Below are 15796 nucleotides of genomic sequence, written 5' to 3'. Positions count from 1 at the left end.
GTGTATCCCGACAATATTGAAAAGATCATGTCAAGATTAAAAAGCTCAGCCTATGATACATATATTAATCAGTCATGTATTTAACCAGATAACAGAAATTGATTGAAAAATGTTGATGAATTTTTGCCGGAGAATGACTATACTCTTAAGAAAATGTAAGTGGTGCATCAGGATAAAAAAGAAGATATATGTTTTCTCTTCTCTTAATTCTCGAAAAAGTGAGAACGATAATATATTATAAATATCCCCCGCTTGCAAATTGAGGTGAAATTAAGTATGTAAATATTCTAAAAAAGGTGCGCCAAGTTTAGATTGCCAGTTAGGTAGTATAATCATTATCGTTCTTAATTGAGAATGATTTTAGAAAACCTCCTTATTGATGAGATTCTTGAAAATGAGTATAATATACGTTGTTAAATGTTTTATATTTTACTGGAAAGAAAGAATAAATAGATGCTTTGGAATAGATCGATCATTATTGAGTAGGAAATTATATCTAGGGGGAAAAAAGACTGGGGAATATAGAGAAAACAAAACAGATCAAGAGTAATATTTAGTATAATGAAGACAAAATAGATCAAGGGTAATACCTCTCCATTCATTCATTTGAGTTTCTTGAGGAATGCTCATGACAATTCCAAATGTTCTAAAGGTTATATTTATAACTCAAATAAATATTTTTAACCCTACACACATATACCATTAAAAGTTAAACATCTGATGTATTTTTTTTTTTATCTAATTAGTAATATTTTTTCATCTGATGCCAATTTCCTTCCACTATTTAGGTTTTATGTGATTTAATTTATATCTCAAAGTTTAAGCTTTTACATGAATTTATTTAGTTTTCTATTCTTTTAAATATTTAAGAATATATGATTAATCAAATTAATCCTTCTACGACCGCGCGAAGCGCGGGCAGATTTCCTAATTTTTAATTACACAAAATATGCTCTTTTAATCTCTTTGCTTATGAATATTCATTACTTATCAGAACAATTAATTGTTCTACTATTTAATTACTTATGTACTATGTTAAACTTGCATTGTTACTCTATAATGAGGGCATTATATTTCTAAATATAATCCAAATATATATTTATTTTTTATGTAAATGAATCAAGAGTACACATTTTAGTTATTTAAAATTTAAATGTGCTGAGTCATATATCACAAGAATCAAAATCTTAATTTACTAATAAACGAGAGACAAAAGGTGTTACTCTCTAAAATGAACAAACATACTAGTTCACCCGTGGATTTTTCTTTTACATTTGTTTATTACATTGGGGATTAAGGATGAGGAGACAATAAGAATGGAATTTAAAGTGAAACACTATCACCATGTCACTATATTATAAACCTTGTTGACGCATTTCTGTTTCTGTTAGGTTGAAAGTCTAGATTAAAAACCTTGCAGCGTAAAAATAATTGATATACAATGGTCTAAATATCAGAATTTTAATACAGAATGAGTTTATATGTCAATTTCAACTAAGTTAAGATCAATGCATAGCTGATTGATTGCATCAGTGGAGTCACTTTTCTATATCAACCTCTTCTTATTCCTCTGAAAACATCAACGAAAAAAAAAAAAATACTACGTTCTGGAAACTACTATCCCTTCATAGAGTAATTTTCTAATCATTGCATGTACATGCTAAAAGAATTCAAACACAAAGCAGAAAAAAATTATACTCCTAGTAAAAAGAAATCTAAAGCGTAATCCTCCACGAGAAATTTCTTGGACAGAACTTTTTTTCTTTTTTAAGTTTTCAGTGATGCCGCATATACTTAAAAAATCCAAAACGGCACCATTTCTTTTGATACTGCAAGAACATTCCACGAACTTTTGCATGGATTTAACTATCGATGCAAACTAGCTGGAAGCCCTTTATCCTGAAATGCAAGACAGTCCTTCAGAATGGAAGGAAACTTTTCGAACCAAAGCAATTAAGGTCTATCACCCAGTGGTTATGCCAATATAGAAATTTGCTCCCTGCATAGCTTGTTGCTTGCTGTACTTCTTCTGTACAATTTTTAAGAATGGGGGTTAAGTAATACACTATACACTTATCAGGAGTATCTTCCCTTCTGTTTCCTTCTTTTCTTTTTGTAGGTCCAAGCAATGCAGATCCCTGTTTCTTCTTAATGTTAATCATATTGCTAGTGTTCCTTCACTGACTTGGTTCTCATCCGAAGAGTCTGGGGGCTGAGCTTTGGCTTTATTCACCAGACGAGAAAATCCATAGCCTAGAGAACTTCCACTAGTTTCACATAGCTGCAAAACAAAATCAAGCGTACTGTATTAAATATCTAATAAAATCTGAAATGATGCAACCTCTAAGAACAACTCCAAAAGCAAAGACAAGTAGCGCAAGTATAATTTACCTCGGTAAGCTCAGAGAGGTGGCGGGACCTAAACTCGTTGATTGTTGCCGCTATCTCCGACATTGGCAGCTTAGCCTAGAAGATGCAATATATAATCAGAATTTTATTTGCTTAACTCAAGGAATAATTATAGATTGACAAAAGCCAACTACAAAAGAGAATACCTAGGTTACTTATCAAATCTACTTACTTGTGCAAGGACAGCAGCGGCCAATTGCAGGCTTGGTTCCAAGGTCTCGGGCACAACCTGTAACAAAAATTATCCGCCTCAATTTATGCATTGCTCATCATTTATCCAATTATCAAATGTCCAACTATTCCCTCTTTCACGCATGATATGTTACAACTAGAAATGTTACCATAGCAAAACATAATACAACAGCAATGAATCAATAATTCAAGGCTTAGAATCCTGATGTTATCCAGAGAATCCTAAGCGAAACCAATATGAACAAGTTTCCAACACAAAGATCAATAGCAGAAATTAGAATAAGAAAGATACCGCTGTTGCTCCAGCCTTCTCTAAATTAAGGCCATGATCCACATCATGAGCACGTACAAATGTTTTCACATTGGGGAAGTACTTGCTCAAGGCCCAAACAGTTCTGTAATTTGCACCAGGAGTATCTAACGTTATTGCAGCAGCACATGCTCTTTCAGCCCCAACTTTATGTAGAACCTAGTAATCGAGAAACAGAATATCAAAATGAAATACCTGAAACCATAATTTTAAGTTCAGGAATTTGTTTTACCTCTCGGCTACCAGCATCACCAAAGTATACGGGAAGGTCAAGTGCACGACCAACTGCAACTCGCTCACTACATTTATTATAAAAACATCTATTAAGACGAACATCATGCCATTCATGATAACTACTTCAAATGTAATGGAGTGGTAGTTTACAGAATGCATTTGACAATTTGAGATTGCTTGTATAACTATTGTGCAGTTTCTATTTCCCCATTACACTGAGATGCTATATAATAAAAAACTTGCTAAAAATAATAGAACTCACGTATAATGAGAATAATACAAACCATTGGGCGGTCATGAAACTTGATAATAATTACTCGTTGGCTCTGTTTCCTCAGGTGTAAAACATTCTCCACATTATAATATCTTATAAAGGAAAACCATTTTCTTGCAACTGGTTAGACATAAAGGTTGGTGGCTTTTAAGATTAGTTGATAGTTTTTTCAAATTTTTTTTTTTTTTTAAATTACATGGGGGGTAGGGAAAGGGGTAATGGGGAAGGGGATTACAATGTGGGGATTTGAACCCTCACCAACAAGGTGAGAGTGCAGGTAGCCAACCAACTGAGCTACTAGATCCCTACGAGTAGTTGATAGTGGAGCTGCTGCTTAGTGATAAGTTGCGAATAATATATATAATTTTAACATTCACCGAACCCACAGGGAGCTGAAATCAGTTGAATGTGAGCTAACAGAGAATCATACCTTCGCACATCAAGTGCAACAAACGGAATCAGTCGCTCAGAGAGAAGTTGGGCAATGATCTGTTAAGATGAAAACTAATTCAACAAACAGAAGATGGGATAGCTTCATTTTTCCAAAGTTTGACAATGATTCGAATGATCAATTTAACCAAATCATGAAAGCAGGGGGCAGAACCTGGCCAACGCGACCAAATCCACAAATAATAATATGATCTTGCAAATCATCCGTCTGGAAAAGAGAAAAGGAACTATCAATTTACATTCTTTTAAGCAACTAACTGAAGTCAGTGACAGCAATGAGCTAAATAAGCTCAGAAGGTAGACAAATTGAGGCATAAGGTTCACAGGAAACCTAATCAGATGATGAGATGGAGCTATAACTCCATAGACAATTCGTTTTCAGGGAAAAAAAATTTTCCTTGCAAAATATATAAGAGAATCGTACCGAAAGAAAAGAGGCAGAGAAACTATGAGGGTTCAGATGGCTCGGTACCACAACACTGAGGCACGGGACTTAAATAACAACAACAAAGTAGAGCACAAAACTTAAGAGATGATCAGGATCAAAGAAAGGCACTGAAAGGAGAAAGCAGCCAGGGATGAAGAACAGAGATGAAGAAATTTGAGAAAGGGAAGGGGAGAAAAACGGAAACTTTTATAGCACCAAAATTCCAGCTTTCCTTATCTCCACAATTGCTTTATGGTTTTCTTAAATCTTAACAACATATTAAAGCCCCTCAACCTTAGCCCTTTAATTTCTATACCCTGTTACTATAGACAACCTGAAACCAAACTATTCTTTGTAAGCTTGCAAGGTCCTAAACGTGAAGTACTCGTAAGGTCTAACAGTGATTTTCTGTGACCAACTCACAAAATCTAGCCCAACAACAAGTAATTATGTCACATGCACCAACTTTTGGCAACTATACCTTTGCTAGAAGTAAGATGTAATCAATTAGAATACAGCAAATGTTAGAAAATTGTGGAAATGAAAAACAGAGGCTTTCATAGAGTGATCTCTGTCTTTAGGGGTCAACATATAAGAATTTGTAAACATGTACATGGTTCGTTAGTTTCATTCTTGCTAAAATGCCAAAACTAGTGCCACCAAAAGTAGGAGACTATACCTCACTTTCCACAGGCAATAAACTTCGCACATCATGAAGCTCAAAACGAGATGCTATTAATTGGCCTCCGGCAGCTAGATATGGTGTGAGGGCCATTGAAATTCCAACCACAAGAAACAACAGAGATGACAATTGAGGAGACATTATACCCTGGAAAAAAAAGTTAAACCCATGGAGAAATTTAAATAAATAAGATAATACACCTATTCTAACAAGATATATTTTTATCATGGGGCAAAAGTCCTCAGAGAACTTAGCATTATACTGTCCAGATAAGTTGCAGCTTTGATCTATTTAAGGGTAGCTATGAGGAAGAACAAGTCTCATGAAATAAGAGGAAATGTAAATAGAAGTAAGATCGTGGCTGTAGATAGAAACTGGAAGGACATTGACGGTAGTTTGTCTCCACTTTCCCAATAACAGGATCACACAAGCTCAACATTTGATTTCAGCACACAGGTCAATCATAGAAAAGGACCACAATTCCTTGATTAAGGAAGAGAAGCTGTTTAAAGAGCATCGCAATAGAAAGGAGAAAAAGAAAATGGAATAAAAGAATGTTATTAATGGCTATGAATTGCTTGTGAAGGGTTAATCCTATCAGAGAAATAAACCTGATTGACAGCTTCACCAAAGGCTACAAAGGCAAACTCTCCACCCGGAGCAAGTAGGAGACCAACTCTTATTGCTGATACAACTGAAATACCAAACAATTTACCAACTAATGCAACCAAGATGGTCTTGCCACCTATTAGAAGTCCCAATGAGCCCATAATCACTGGAAAGTTTGAAAGAAGAAGCTTGGGATCAATGGACATTCCAACCTGCAAGCCAGATGATACTTGTTAAGTTTTGAAGTCACAAAGCAGCCATAGTTATAATAATATATCCATGGACGATTCTCATTTCAGCCTGGGATAAAAGTTGATTAAGATAGATAGAGTTTAGTCTGCTGCAGAAGCAGTAGTATCACAGAACTCAGAAGTGGAGTCATTCAATGAGAACAACTCAGGAGAGACAATTAAGCTCCACAAGCTGGTGAGAACACTAGAGATGAAGAGCAAGAATTTTTAAATGTAAATAGAACCTTACCAAGACCTATCCTACCTTAAATTCCAAATGACAAGTTGTAGGATTACAAAACTGCATTCACATTGTACAGATAATTTTCACCTACCGTCATGAAAAAGAGACCCAACAGGAGTCCACGATATGGAGCAATATCTGATTCAACTTGCAATGAAAATTCAGTTTCTGCCAGAAGCAGACCAGCTAAAAATGCCCCCAAAGCCATTGAAAGGCCAGCCTGCATTTTGTTACATCAGATAACACATCATAGCATCAACAAGATAACGGGTTTAACAAACTTGGTTAGTATACATGAACCCGTAAAAAAAGTGATCATAAGTACCCTGGCAGTCAGAAGACTAGTCCCAAGTATAACAAGGAGCGTATTTGCCGAAAATATTTCTGCATTTTGGTTCTCTGCAATCTGCTTATAAATAGGCCGCAACAGCTGAAATTAGAAGAGAGAACGAACATATTAATGTCCTCGCGTTTACCAGCAATGTATGCAAAAATGAAAAGTGGAATTAATACCCTAATTATATTTTGCAACAGATAAAAATAAAAAATTAACTTTAATAATGTATAGGCAATAGAAAATGAAAGACCGCAGTCCAAAATGTCACAAGAGAAGTAGTTTGAACTTAAAACTTTATACTACTAATCAGAAGCATTTATAGTATTGGAAGAGATTCTACATGAACAAACAGCTTACCAGACGTCCTCCAGCAATAATGGCAGTGATGGCTACAATTGCCTTCACAGCAGCCAAACCAAGGGCTTCAGCAATGGCTCGGAAACCAATCTAATAAGAAAGTTTTGTTATAACAGTGGCAAATTGGAAAACAGCAGTAGTGTGAACACACAGCTATCAAAAGGAAAGAATGTTATTTCTGCATGTGATTTTAGGGGTTAAGGTAATTATCTTTCCAGTTTGGTGATTGTTACAGGTCCAGAAAGTCACAAACGAGAAAATTTCAAATTATTTTTTCAGAAGAAAAGACTAATGTAAAAGAGCCTATACCCCTCCTTTTGATGAATTTGGTGAAATTAGTGGTATCAGTATGAGTAGAACAACCACCGCCAGATCCTGGAGGATAAAAGGAAAAAATTGTTTAATCGTCTAACAAATAAAATTCTAAAATTGCTGCAGCACAAGATGTCATCATTTCAAGTACATGACAGCAGCCTATATGATGATGTCAAGTAAATATATGTGAATCGCGTGTATGCGTAGATACAGATAATACTTTGAAAACCCGTCTCGTGAGAAAGATGTGACAGTTTTGTACTGCTGATAAGCAGATACCTGAAAGAGTAATACAGAAAATGTCGCTCGTCCATGTCGTGATGTGCTCTCACCACGCTCCTGCAATACCTGCCGATATGCAACATAATCAATTAATTACTAAAGTTTCATTTTCGACAAGGAAGAATCACAGGCATATAGACAAAGCCCACTGTAGATAAACGACATTGCCTTGGATTGTAGGAAATGTGTAGATTTTAACAAGGAACACATAATAAAAACTCCAGTGCTGATTTGATATCTCGGCATAAACCATTATCAGGAATTACTGCTTTGGGACTTCTGGGGAAACATATCATAATAATGTTTCCAGCTTAAGCATTAACTTCGATTAGAGGTGTTGAACTGGTCACCAAATCAGTGTTTTTAATGAGTACACAAGAAAATTTAAGTCCCAAATCTTGCCCATTTAGCAAGGAAGACCTGCTAAATATATAGAATGATTTACTTGGAGGACAACAGCAGTGGAAGATAAGGCAAGCCCATTCCCAATCACTATTGCAGCAGGTCCAGCCTGCCCGGCAACCAAATTAGCAACTAACCCGACCACCACAGCTGTCACTAAGACCTGCATTCATTTGTTTAAAATTACTAATTAGTATGAAAATCTAATACGTTGGGACCATATATCTAATAAGCAATCTGGTGGTGGATTAACAACTCCCAAGTGCTCAAACTTTTTCAATTACCTGAGCAGATCCCAACCCAAAAACGTATTTCTTCATAGAACTTAGTCTCTCAACGGAAAGCTGTCAAAGGGGATACAAACAGGGGTTATCAAGGCAGTATTTGTAACACATTCAGAAAGAATCAAACTAGTCAATTTTCGTGGACTGTACCTCTAGGCCAATGTTAAATAGCAGGAAGACAACTCCAAATTCAGCTATGGCCTTGGTCCCATGTACATAACGTATGATAGAAAGACCATAGGGTCCAATCAAAATTCCAGCAGCCAAATACCCAAGAACAGGACTCCCTATATATTAAGCAGAGAGAAGATGAACCATTAATAGGAAACACGAGTAGGTCTATCATGGAGGGGCAAAGGGCACGATATCTGTGATATACATCAAGGTAAGAAAAAAAAAAAAAAGCGAAGATCATGTTTCAATTTTTAGAACACGTTCAAGGAAAGACCTAGCAAGAAACCTTTACATCAAGAACAAGTTTGGTGAAACTATTTCACATAATAAGCCACTGGTCATTGTCCTCATGTGATAAAGAAAGTAGCAATTACCGCCTGGAATTTTCTGGAAGATAGGAACAAAGATAACACTTGCGAGCAATAGCCATACCATGTCGAAAAGAGAAGCTTCCTCCTCATTTATCTGAAATGAGAAACAACACCTTTAGCAAGTAGAAGTAAAGCCCCATCCTGACAAAATGGTGATGGCAGGCGTTAAAATAGTGGGAGTTTAAGATGCATGCCTCTTGATGAGGAAGCATCTCCATTAGTGTCTTAAGTTTCTTGGGCAGTTTTCTTATTTGTCGAACCAGAGGTCTTGCATTTGTCGACACCTCATCAATGCTGGTAGTAATGATGTCTGGCTGCTGAAACGACTGAAAAATTCTTTCTGATCGAGTGATGTAAAAGGCAATTCTGTGATAGATGTTAGAAACATATCAAATACCATAACCACAACAAGCTATACCAATCTAATGATACAAAGATTGTATCATAACGACGCACATATACATGCAGCTACCAAGAAATAGCTTTATCTTTTAAAAGAAATAAAGAATGAACAGTTTTATAGTAGTTGTACCCTGCCCCCATCAGTAATGAGCCAACCACCAGCTTGGGCAATTGCTTCCTTGCAGACTCCATGAGACTCTGGAAAACTGAAGCAGGTGTGAACTCTTCCCCATCTGTGGGAAATGAGAAGAAAGATGCAGGCAAGAAACGGGATGATTTCTTCAATAATGCCTTGGGCGGTGAACTGTCCCTAGCTGATTCCTTATTGACCTCCTGCCTCATAGTTTGGACAGATTTTGGTTTTTCTGCATCAGCATCAGAATCTTTTGAGGAGTCAAGAACTAACTTTCTATCTTCATCGTCACTCTCGTCAGACAAAGTTCCACCGGCCACCCAAGCATCCTCCAGTTGTACCTCCCTATCTTTTTCAACAACACCAGTGACTGAATCTCTAGGGAATACCTCATCCTCGCTAAGGGTCCCATCGACCAACACTTTCCCTAGAGTAGATGATCCATTCTGTAAGACTGAAGTTTCCGTGGAGTCAACAGGTGATACAGCTAGGTTCTTCTCGGCTTTCTGCAAAGCAATCTCTGCATCACTGACCCGTTGAGTAGCCTCGAGCTCATAAGAAACAGCTTGTTCAGCTAAAAGCATTATGTTTGAAACATCTTCCTCTGCTTTTAAAGCATTGATCTGTGCTTGCTCAGCTAGATTATTCAACCTGTCAACCTCCTTTTGCAGCTCCTCTTTTTTGTTCTGCACACGCCTCAATAAAGCCTCACAATTTTCCAAATGGTTCCGACACTCCTCTATATCTTCCTGAGCAGCTGAAAGTGCTGCCTCTTCCTTCATCAATGAAGTTAATTCTTCCCCTTTGCTTTCTTCAGAAGTTTCTGAAGACGTAATTCCTTGTTTTGCAGTTTGTATTGAATCAAGAGCAACCAGAAGCCTTGCCTCAGCAAAAGAAAGGGCCATTGTTGCTTTTTGAACTGCTTCTCTAGCGACCATCTCTTCACTAACAATCTCCTGAACACTGTCAAGTTGTTTGTTTACATCATCCCATGCATTAGCAGCTTCATCTTTTAACGCTATAGCAGCTTCTGATATCTTCTGCGCTTTTTCCTCAAACATTGTGCTGTTCAGCTGTGCAACTTCCAAATCCTTGAGTGCCTTCTGCAACAACACCCTTAGTTCATCCAAACTACGCCCTTCCTTTTCTTCTTCTTTCTCTTCCTCCAACTCCTTAGCGCTACTAATTTCAGCAATGCCATTAGTACTAGCACTCAAAGATCCATCTTCACTGGACTCCACATTTCTACCATTACCATCAATAAATGCAAGTGAATCATTTCCCTGACACCGAGGCAACTTTACTCTCCTTGAAGCACTCAAAGCACAACTCAATCGTATCCTTGAATATGCTAAACTATTATCCCTACAGCTCACAATCCGTTTCAACCTTTTCCCCTGCCGATTCTTACATAAAACCATAGCATTTCCAAGCAATTTATGATTCAATCCTACATCACTGCTGCTTTTCCTATCTAATATCCTGTAGGTCAAAGCTTCGCCACAATGTGAAACATTCGGTTGCCATAAACAGTGAGCAAAGCCCATCCTCCTCTCCTCTAACACAATAAACGTCAAAAAAGCACAAAACCGAAGCCACAAATTCTCATTACCTCAAATCACCTAACAAAACAAACAAAACAAAGCAAGTTTCTATTTCAAATTTTCAACCAACAAACAAGTAATTCAATTCACAGGACCACTAATCAGCTAAAATCACCATACCAAACAATTGCAAGCTGAAATCTATGTTACTCGGACTCTCCTAAAATGTCATCGAGTGCGTGTCAGATCCTTCAAAAGTAGTGTATTTTTGGAGGATCCGACATGGGTGCGGCAATACTTTCGAAGAGTCCGAGTAACTTAGGCTGCAATAACTAAAATGGATTTCGCGACACTAAACGTCAAAAAATCACCAAACCGAAGCCGCAAATTCTCATTACCTCAAATAACCTAACAAAACAAACAAATAAGTTTCTATTTCAATCAACTAACAAGTAAAATCAATTCACAGTACCACAAATAATCAGCTAATATCACCATAACAAACAATTGCAAGCTAAAATAACTGAAATAAATTTCGCAATTAATCAACATTTCATTCCATAACAAATACTAATTGCAAGCTGAAATAACTGAAATCAATTCACAGGACCACAAATAATCAGCTTAAAATCACCATAACAAACAATTACAAGCTGAAATAGATTTCGCAACTAATCAACATTTCGTTCCATAACAACTATTGATTGCAAGCCGATAGAACTGAAATAGATTTCGCAATTAATCAACATTTCGTTCCATACAAACAATTACAAGCTGAAATAACTAAAATAGATTTCGCAGTTAATCAATATTTCGCTGCATAACAAACAAATGCAAGCTGATAGAACTGAAACAAACTTCGCAATTAATCAACATATTCGGTGCACATGCGAGTAAAAAAAATTATAAAAATCATACACATGAAGTTACAGTAACAGTTAAGAGTGGTAAAAGTGAAAGTGAAATAGAAGAGAAGATTGAATTTACCGATAAATGTGACAGTTTAGAGTTGTGAGAGAAGAATATTTATGGCCGAATTTGAGAGGTAAATTAGGTCAGAAATTGATTGGACAGATTATAAATTGACTTTGCAATTGGCACTTCCCTATGGATTTTTTTTTTAATAGCTTTGTTCCAAAGAAGAAAGAGCCTTTCGTTTTGCGCTTACTTGAAAAGAAACTATTTTCTATATTTTTCATATTCAGTTTCTATATTTTTCTTTTTTGAGGTTTTGTTTTCTCCCTCCATTTGGCGAACATGACAAAATTGGATGAGAGGGTTTATTATTGGTGGATATTCCATTTGCCTTTTCTTTCTTTTTTTCGACTTTTTTGAAAAAACAAAATCAAAAAAGGATATTCCATTTTCTGGCATGTACATAATTACCCTTCTTATTATTGTTTGGATGGAAAATTCTGGTATGTGGATATTTAGTCATGTGATGAGCTACGGGTAACGTACCTACCTGAAAGTGGTTTCAACTTTCCAACTTTATGTGAACTGAATTGATTTTGCGGTCTTTTTACTAATTTGTTTTTAATTTTATTCTTTTCTTTACAAGCCATTTTTCATTTTTAAACATAAGACATTTGAAAATAGCACACAAGAGATATGAAAAGGTCATATTGATTCGATAAGAACACACTTAAACTATGGTAAAATTATCAATTACACACCTAAACTATAGGGGGGAGGGGTCCTATTACTCCCTGAACTTAAAAATAAGTTAAAACATACTATGTGCATACATACATCTATACTAGACAAAAAAAAAAAAAAAAAGAGGGGCTTGGGCACTTCTCATTTTTTCAATATGTTGTGTGCAGAATGCTTAGGCCTAAGCCTGTCAACCGGTTTCCGTTAAACGGTTAAAACCGGTAACCGGACCGGTAAAACAGAAATCGGTTGAACCGGTTAACCGTTTAATAAATACCGGTCCGGTTTCGATTTTTTTGGAACCGAACCGAAACGCAAATTGTCAATTAAAAAAAAAAAAAATGTAGCCGTTGACCGTTAGCCCATTTACAAAAATGGCCGTTCTTCGGTCCCCAAACCCACATTTTGCCCCCCCAACCCCCAAACTTTTTTTTTTAACACTTTAACCCATCCCCCACCCCTATATAAACCCTCTCCATTTCCATTTTAATCCACACCAATTCACTCTTCTCTTACTCTCAATCTCTCAATTATAGTTACTTTACAACAATTAGCCACTTTAAATTTCTCTCAATTGAATATTATAAAGTCTTATTATAGTTTCAATTATTAATTTTGCAATTATAATATTATTGGTGGAGTTGGTGATTTTGCAACAATCCGAAGTAGCTTTGGTGGATTTGCAATTCTAGCCGCCTTCACTTTGTTGGAAATTAGTCCGGCAATTTGGTACCTTTGTTCCAACTCTATCTTTATTTTTCGCAATTTAATTCTAGCAATTTAATTTGTTACAATTTATTTTCTTGTGATTTATTTGAGTGTGATTTAAATTAATTCTATTTAATAATGGCGAAGAGATTTAGACGTGGTGCCGTGTCACGCCCGAACCATGGACTGGCGCAACACAAAGACTCGGTGCCTTGCTTTGCGTGTGGTAGAGCGAACCACATGACTTCTTTGAGTCTACATGGGACATGAACTAATACGGAATATAAAGTAAACATGCATGAATTGTGAAAATATGGAGTTCGATAATCATAAGTACGAAAATATTTTTTTTTTTTTTTTTATTATTATTATTATTATTATTATTATTATTATTATTATTATTATTATTATTATTATTATTATTATTATTATTATTATTATTATATCATGAATGCGGAATTATGGTAATGTAGACATTAAGGCCAACTCAACTGAACATGACAACTGACTAGTCTATGAAACCTTTGACACGAATCGTACTAAACCGTTCACGAGATAAGGCCCTCGGCATACCTTAAATGCATAATCGACATAAATAGAGTAAAGACACAACCCCGAATGAGATGGGGCTACCAAAAGCCGATACGAGCAATGTCCTAACGAGCAAATGTTGTCTGTCAATCAATACCGTATCGTGAAATGCGAGCCCCTCGGCAATAGAGGGGACGTCAGCACATTGAATGTACTGGTATGTAAAGCAACTGAAAGAAATAACATGGGACATGGAATAACATGATAAGAAGTGAAACTGAAAACCTGGACATGAACATGAGCATGAACACATATAAATAAAGTCTGAAAATAGTAAATCAATGGAAATACATGTATATATAACTGCTTGTAACATGGGGAGTGCTATAGTATAACCGACAACATGATCTGGTACTTGCGTCCTACCAGCAGAACACTCATATCTAGATTTAAGTAATAATAAGCATGTAAGGATTCAAACTGCATAATGAAGGTGTTGCCTCCTTGCTGACAACCCTTATCCTACGGCGGCTATGTAGTTTCAGGCTATCTGAGCCTTCTCGGTTAACTAAGCAAATCTCAAACAAACATGAACATGTAAAATAAGTGGCACTTGCTGCCCATGGTTTTCATGAATATAACTTGCTTATACATGGATATCATGAATTATAGCTTGCTTGCATGAACTTGTAAAACATGTATAGTATTTTCTTGAAAATAGCATAATATATCATAAACTAGCATGCATGAACCCATGGAATGAGATATATGGGTTTTTCATAGATTACGGACATATTCTTAATAATCATAAAGAAATATTAAGAACTCAATGATGGAACTATAACAATTCATACATAATATAATCATGGACATAGACCTAGGGTTATCATGAGCATGGTATAGAAACCCTAGTTTTCGCAGAGAATCATAATTTATGGATTATGAGGCGTGGGGAAGAACGATGATGTTCCCACACGTAGATAGTAACTCTACATACGTTAATCGCTCCAAAACTTAAAGAAAATTCTGAATCTTTGAAGAAGAATTCCAAAAGCTTTGAATTTGGAAACCTTGAGAGGATTTTCATTGATTTTCGTAGCTACTGTTCGTGGCTCAAAGGGTACTTCTATGGACCTCAAACCCAATCTCCACCGTTCATATTTTAGACTTATGTGTTATGAACACTCAGTTAAAATTTGGGCTTGATCCAACGGTTAGATTATCGGCAGCCACCAAATTAATATGGCTAGTCGGAATGAAACTCAACAGAAAAATACTAGAGTTTTCTCCAACTTTTTACAACTCTTGATTTTTATAGGGTAACGGGATGGATGGATTTATTCTAGTCTTTATAAATGATAAATCTTATAGAATACAAAGGTTCTTGATTAAAATATTTACCTTGGAGGAAACCTTAGGACACTAGATTGCCAAACCAAATTCTTGAAGGTTTCTTGATTGCAAGAATGAGTTTCTTGCAAGATTGAAGTGTCTAGGTTCTTTAGGGATGGAGGTAGAGAGAAAAAGAATAGTCTCTTAGGTTTATAATAGTGTTAGGGACGTTTTTACTTCATACAATAATAAAATAAGGAGTCCCAATTCGAGTAGGAAAAGGCTAAAAACGTAACCCAAAATCTGAAAATTCTGCTCCGACCAGTGATAGTAAAATAGGCATAACTCTTAGCACAGAGCTCCGTTTGAGCTCCATAAGATACCGTTGAAAATCTATTCCAAAGGGCTACAACTTTCATGTTTTAATTTTTCTCAAATTAGCAACTAATCAACGAGTTACGGGTGCCCGAAGTAGGCTGGTCAACCACTTTCGTAATACGTACAAACTTTCAAATTTTTCTCTAAAACTCTAACGTTACGAGTCTAACATGAGTTCTAAGATACGAGGTGTTACAGCCGGTAGTAGTGGTATTGTTAGGGGTGGGTTTAATGAGGAAACATTTGTGGAAGAAACACCTAATTTAGGTATTGATGTTGGTGGAAATAATCCACTTTTAGATCATGAGGCAATGCAACAAGATTATACCGAAACTTTTAATGAAATTGATGATGATGATGATGATGATGAAACACAAGCCCCTGAAAATCCCATAAGAGATACATGTCCTGCACAATCACATACACAAGACAAACCGCCTAGAACTCGTAAGCCAACCGCTAAAATTTGAAATTTTATGACTAAGGATAAGGAAAGCCAAACAGCTAAATGTAACATATGTAGAAAAGT

General features: G+C 36.1%; 1 protein-coding gene across 3 annotated transcripts; it reads right to left on the bottom strand.

Annotated features, from left to right (window-relative positions):
* Positions 1–1605: 1605 nt before the first annotated feature.
* LOC132063936 (K(+) efflux antiporter 2, chloroplastic) lies at positions 1606–11884 on the bottom strand. Of its 3 annotated transcripts, XR_009416473.1 has the most exons (22): positions 11650–11884; positions 9116–10740; positions 8778–8949; positions 8587–8677; positions 8189–8325; positions 8039–8098; positions 7798–7917; positions 7350–7418; positions 7065–7130; positions 6756–6845; positions 6387–6491; positions 6153–6281; positions 5590–5799; positions 4976–5125; positions 4024–4077; positions 3850–3908; positions 3144–3210; positions 2894–3070; positions 2582–2638; positions 2392–2466; positions 1968–2281; positions 1606–1899 (listed from the first exon to the last, which is right to left on the bottom strand). XR_009416473.1 is itself a non-coding variant. In XM_059456714.1 (21 exons), the coding sequence occupies exons 2-21, from the start codon at positions 10663–10665 to the stop codon at positions 2159–2161; spliced, it is 3561 nt and encodes a 1186-aa protein (XP_059312697.1). In that variant the 5' UTR covers positions 10666–10740; positions 11650–11884; the 3' UTR covers positions 1606–2158. The 3 variants fall into 3 exon arrangements, 2 of the variants coding, with proteins under 2 accessions (XP_059312697.1, XP_059312698.1); XM_059456714.1 differs by having other exon boundaries at positions 1606–2281; XM_059456715.1 differs by lacking the exon at positions 11650–11884 and adding an exon at positions 10843–11070 and having other exon boundaries at positions 1606–2281.
* Positions 11885–15796: the final 3912 nt, after the last annotated feature.

This window comes from Lycium ferocissimum, chromosome 7, assembly GCF_029784015.1.
Source record: "Lycium ferocissimum isolate CSIRO_LF1 chromosome 7, AGI_CSIRO_Lferr_CH_V1, whole genome shotgun sequence".
In the NCBI taxonomy this organism is placed as follows: domain Eukaryota; kingdom Viridiplantae; phylum Streptophyta; class Magnoliopsida; order Solanales; family Solanaceae; genus Lycium; species Lycium ferocissimum.
This window is presented reverse-complemented; position numbering and strand designations above follow the sequence as displayed.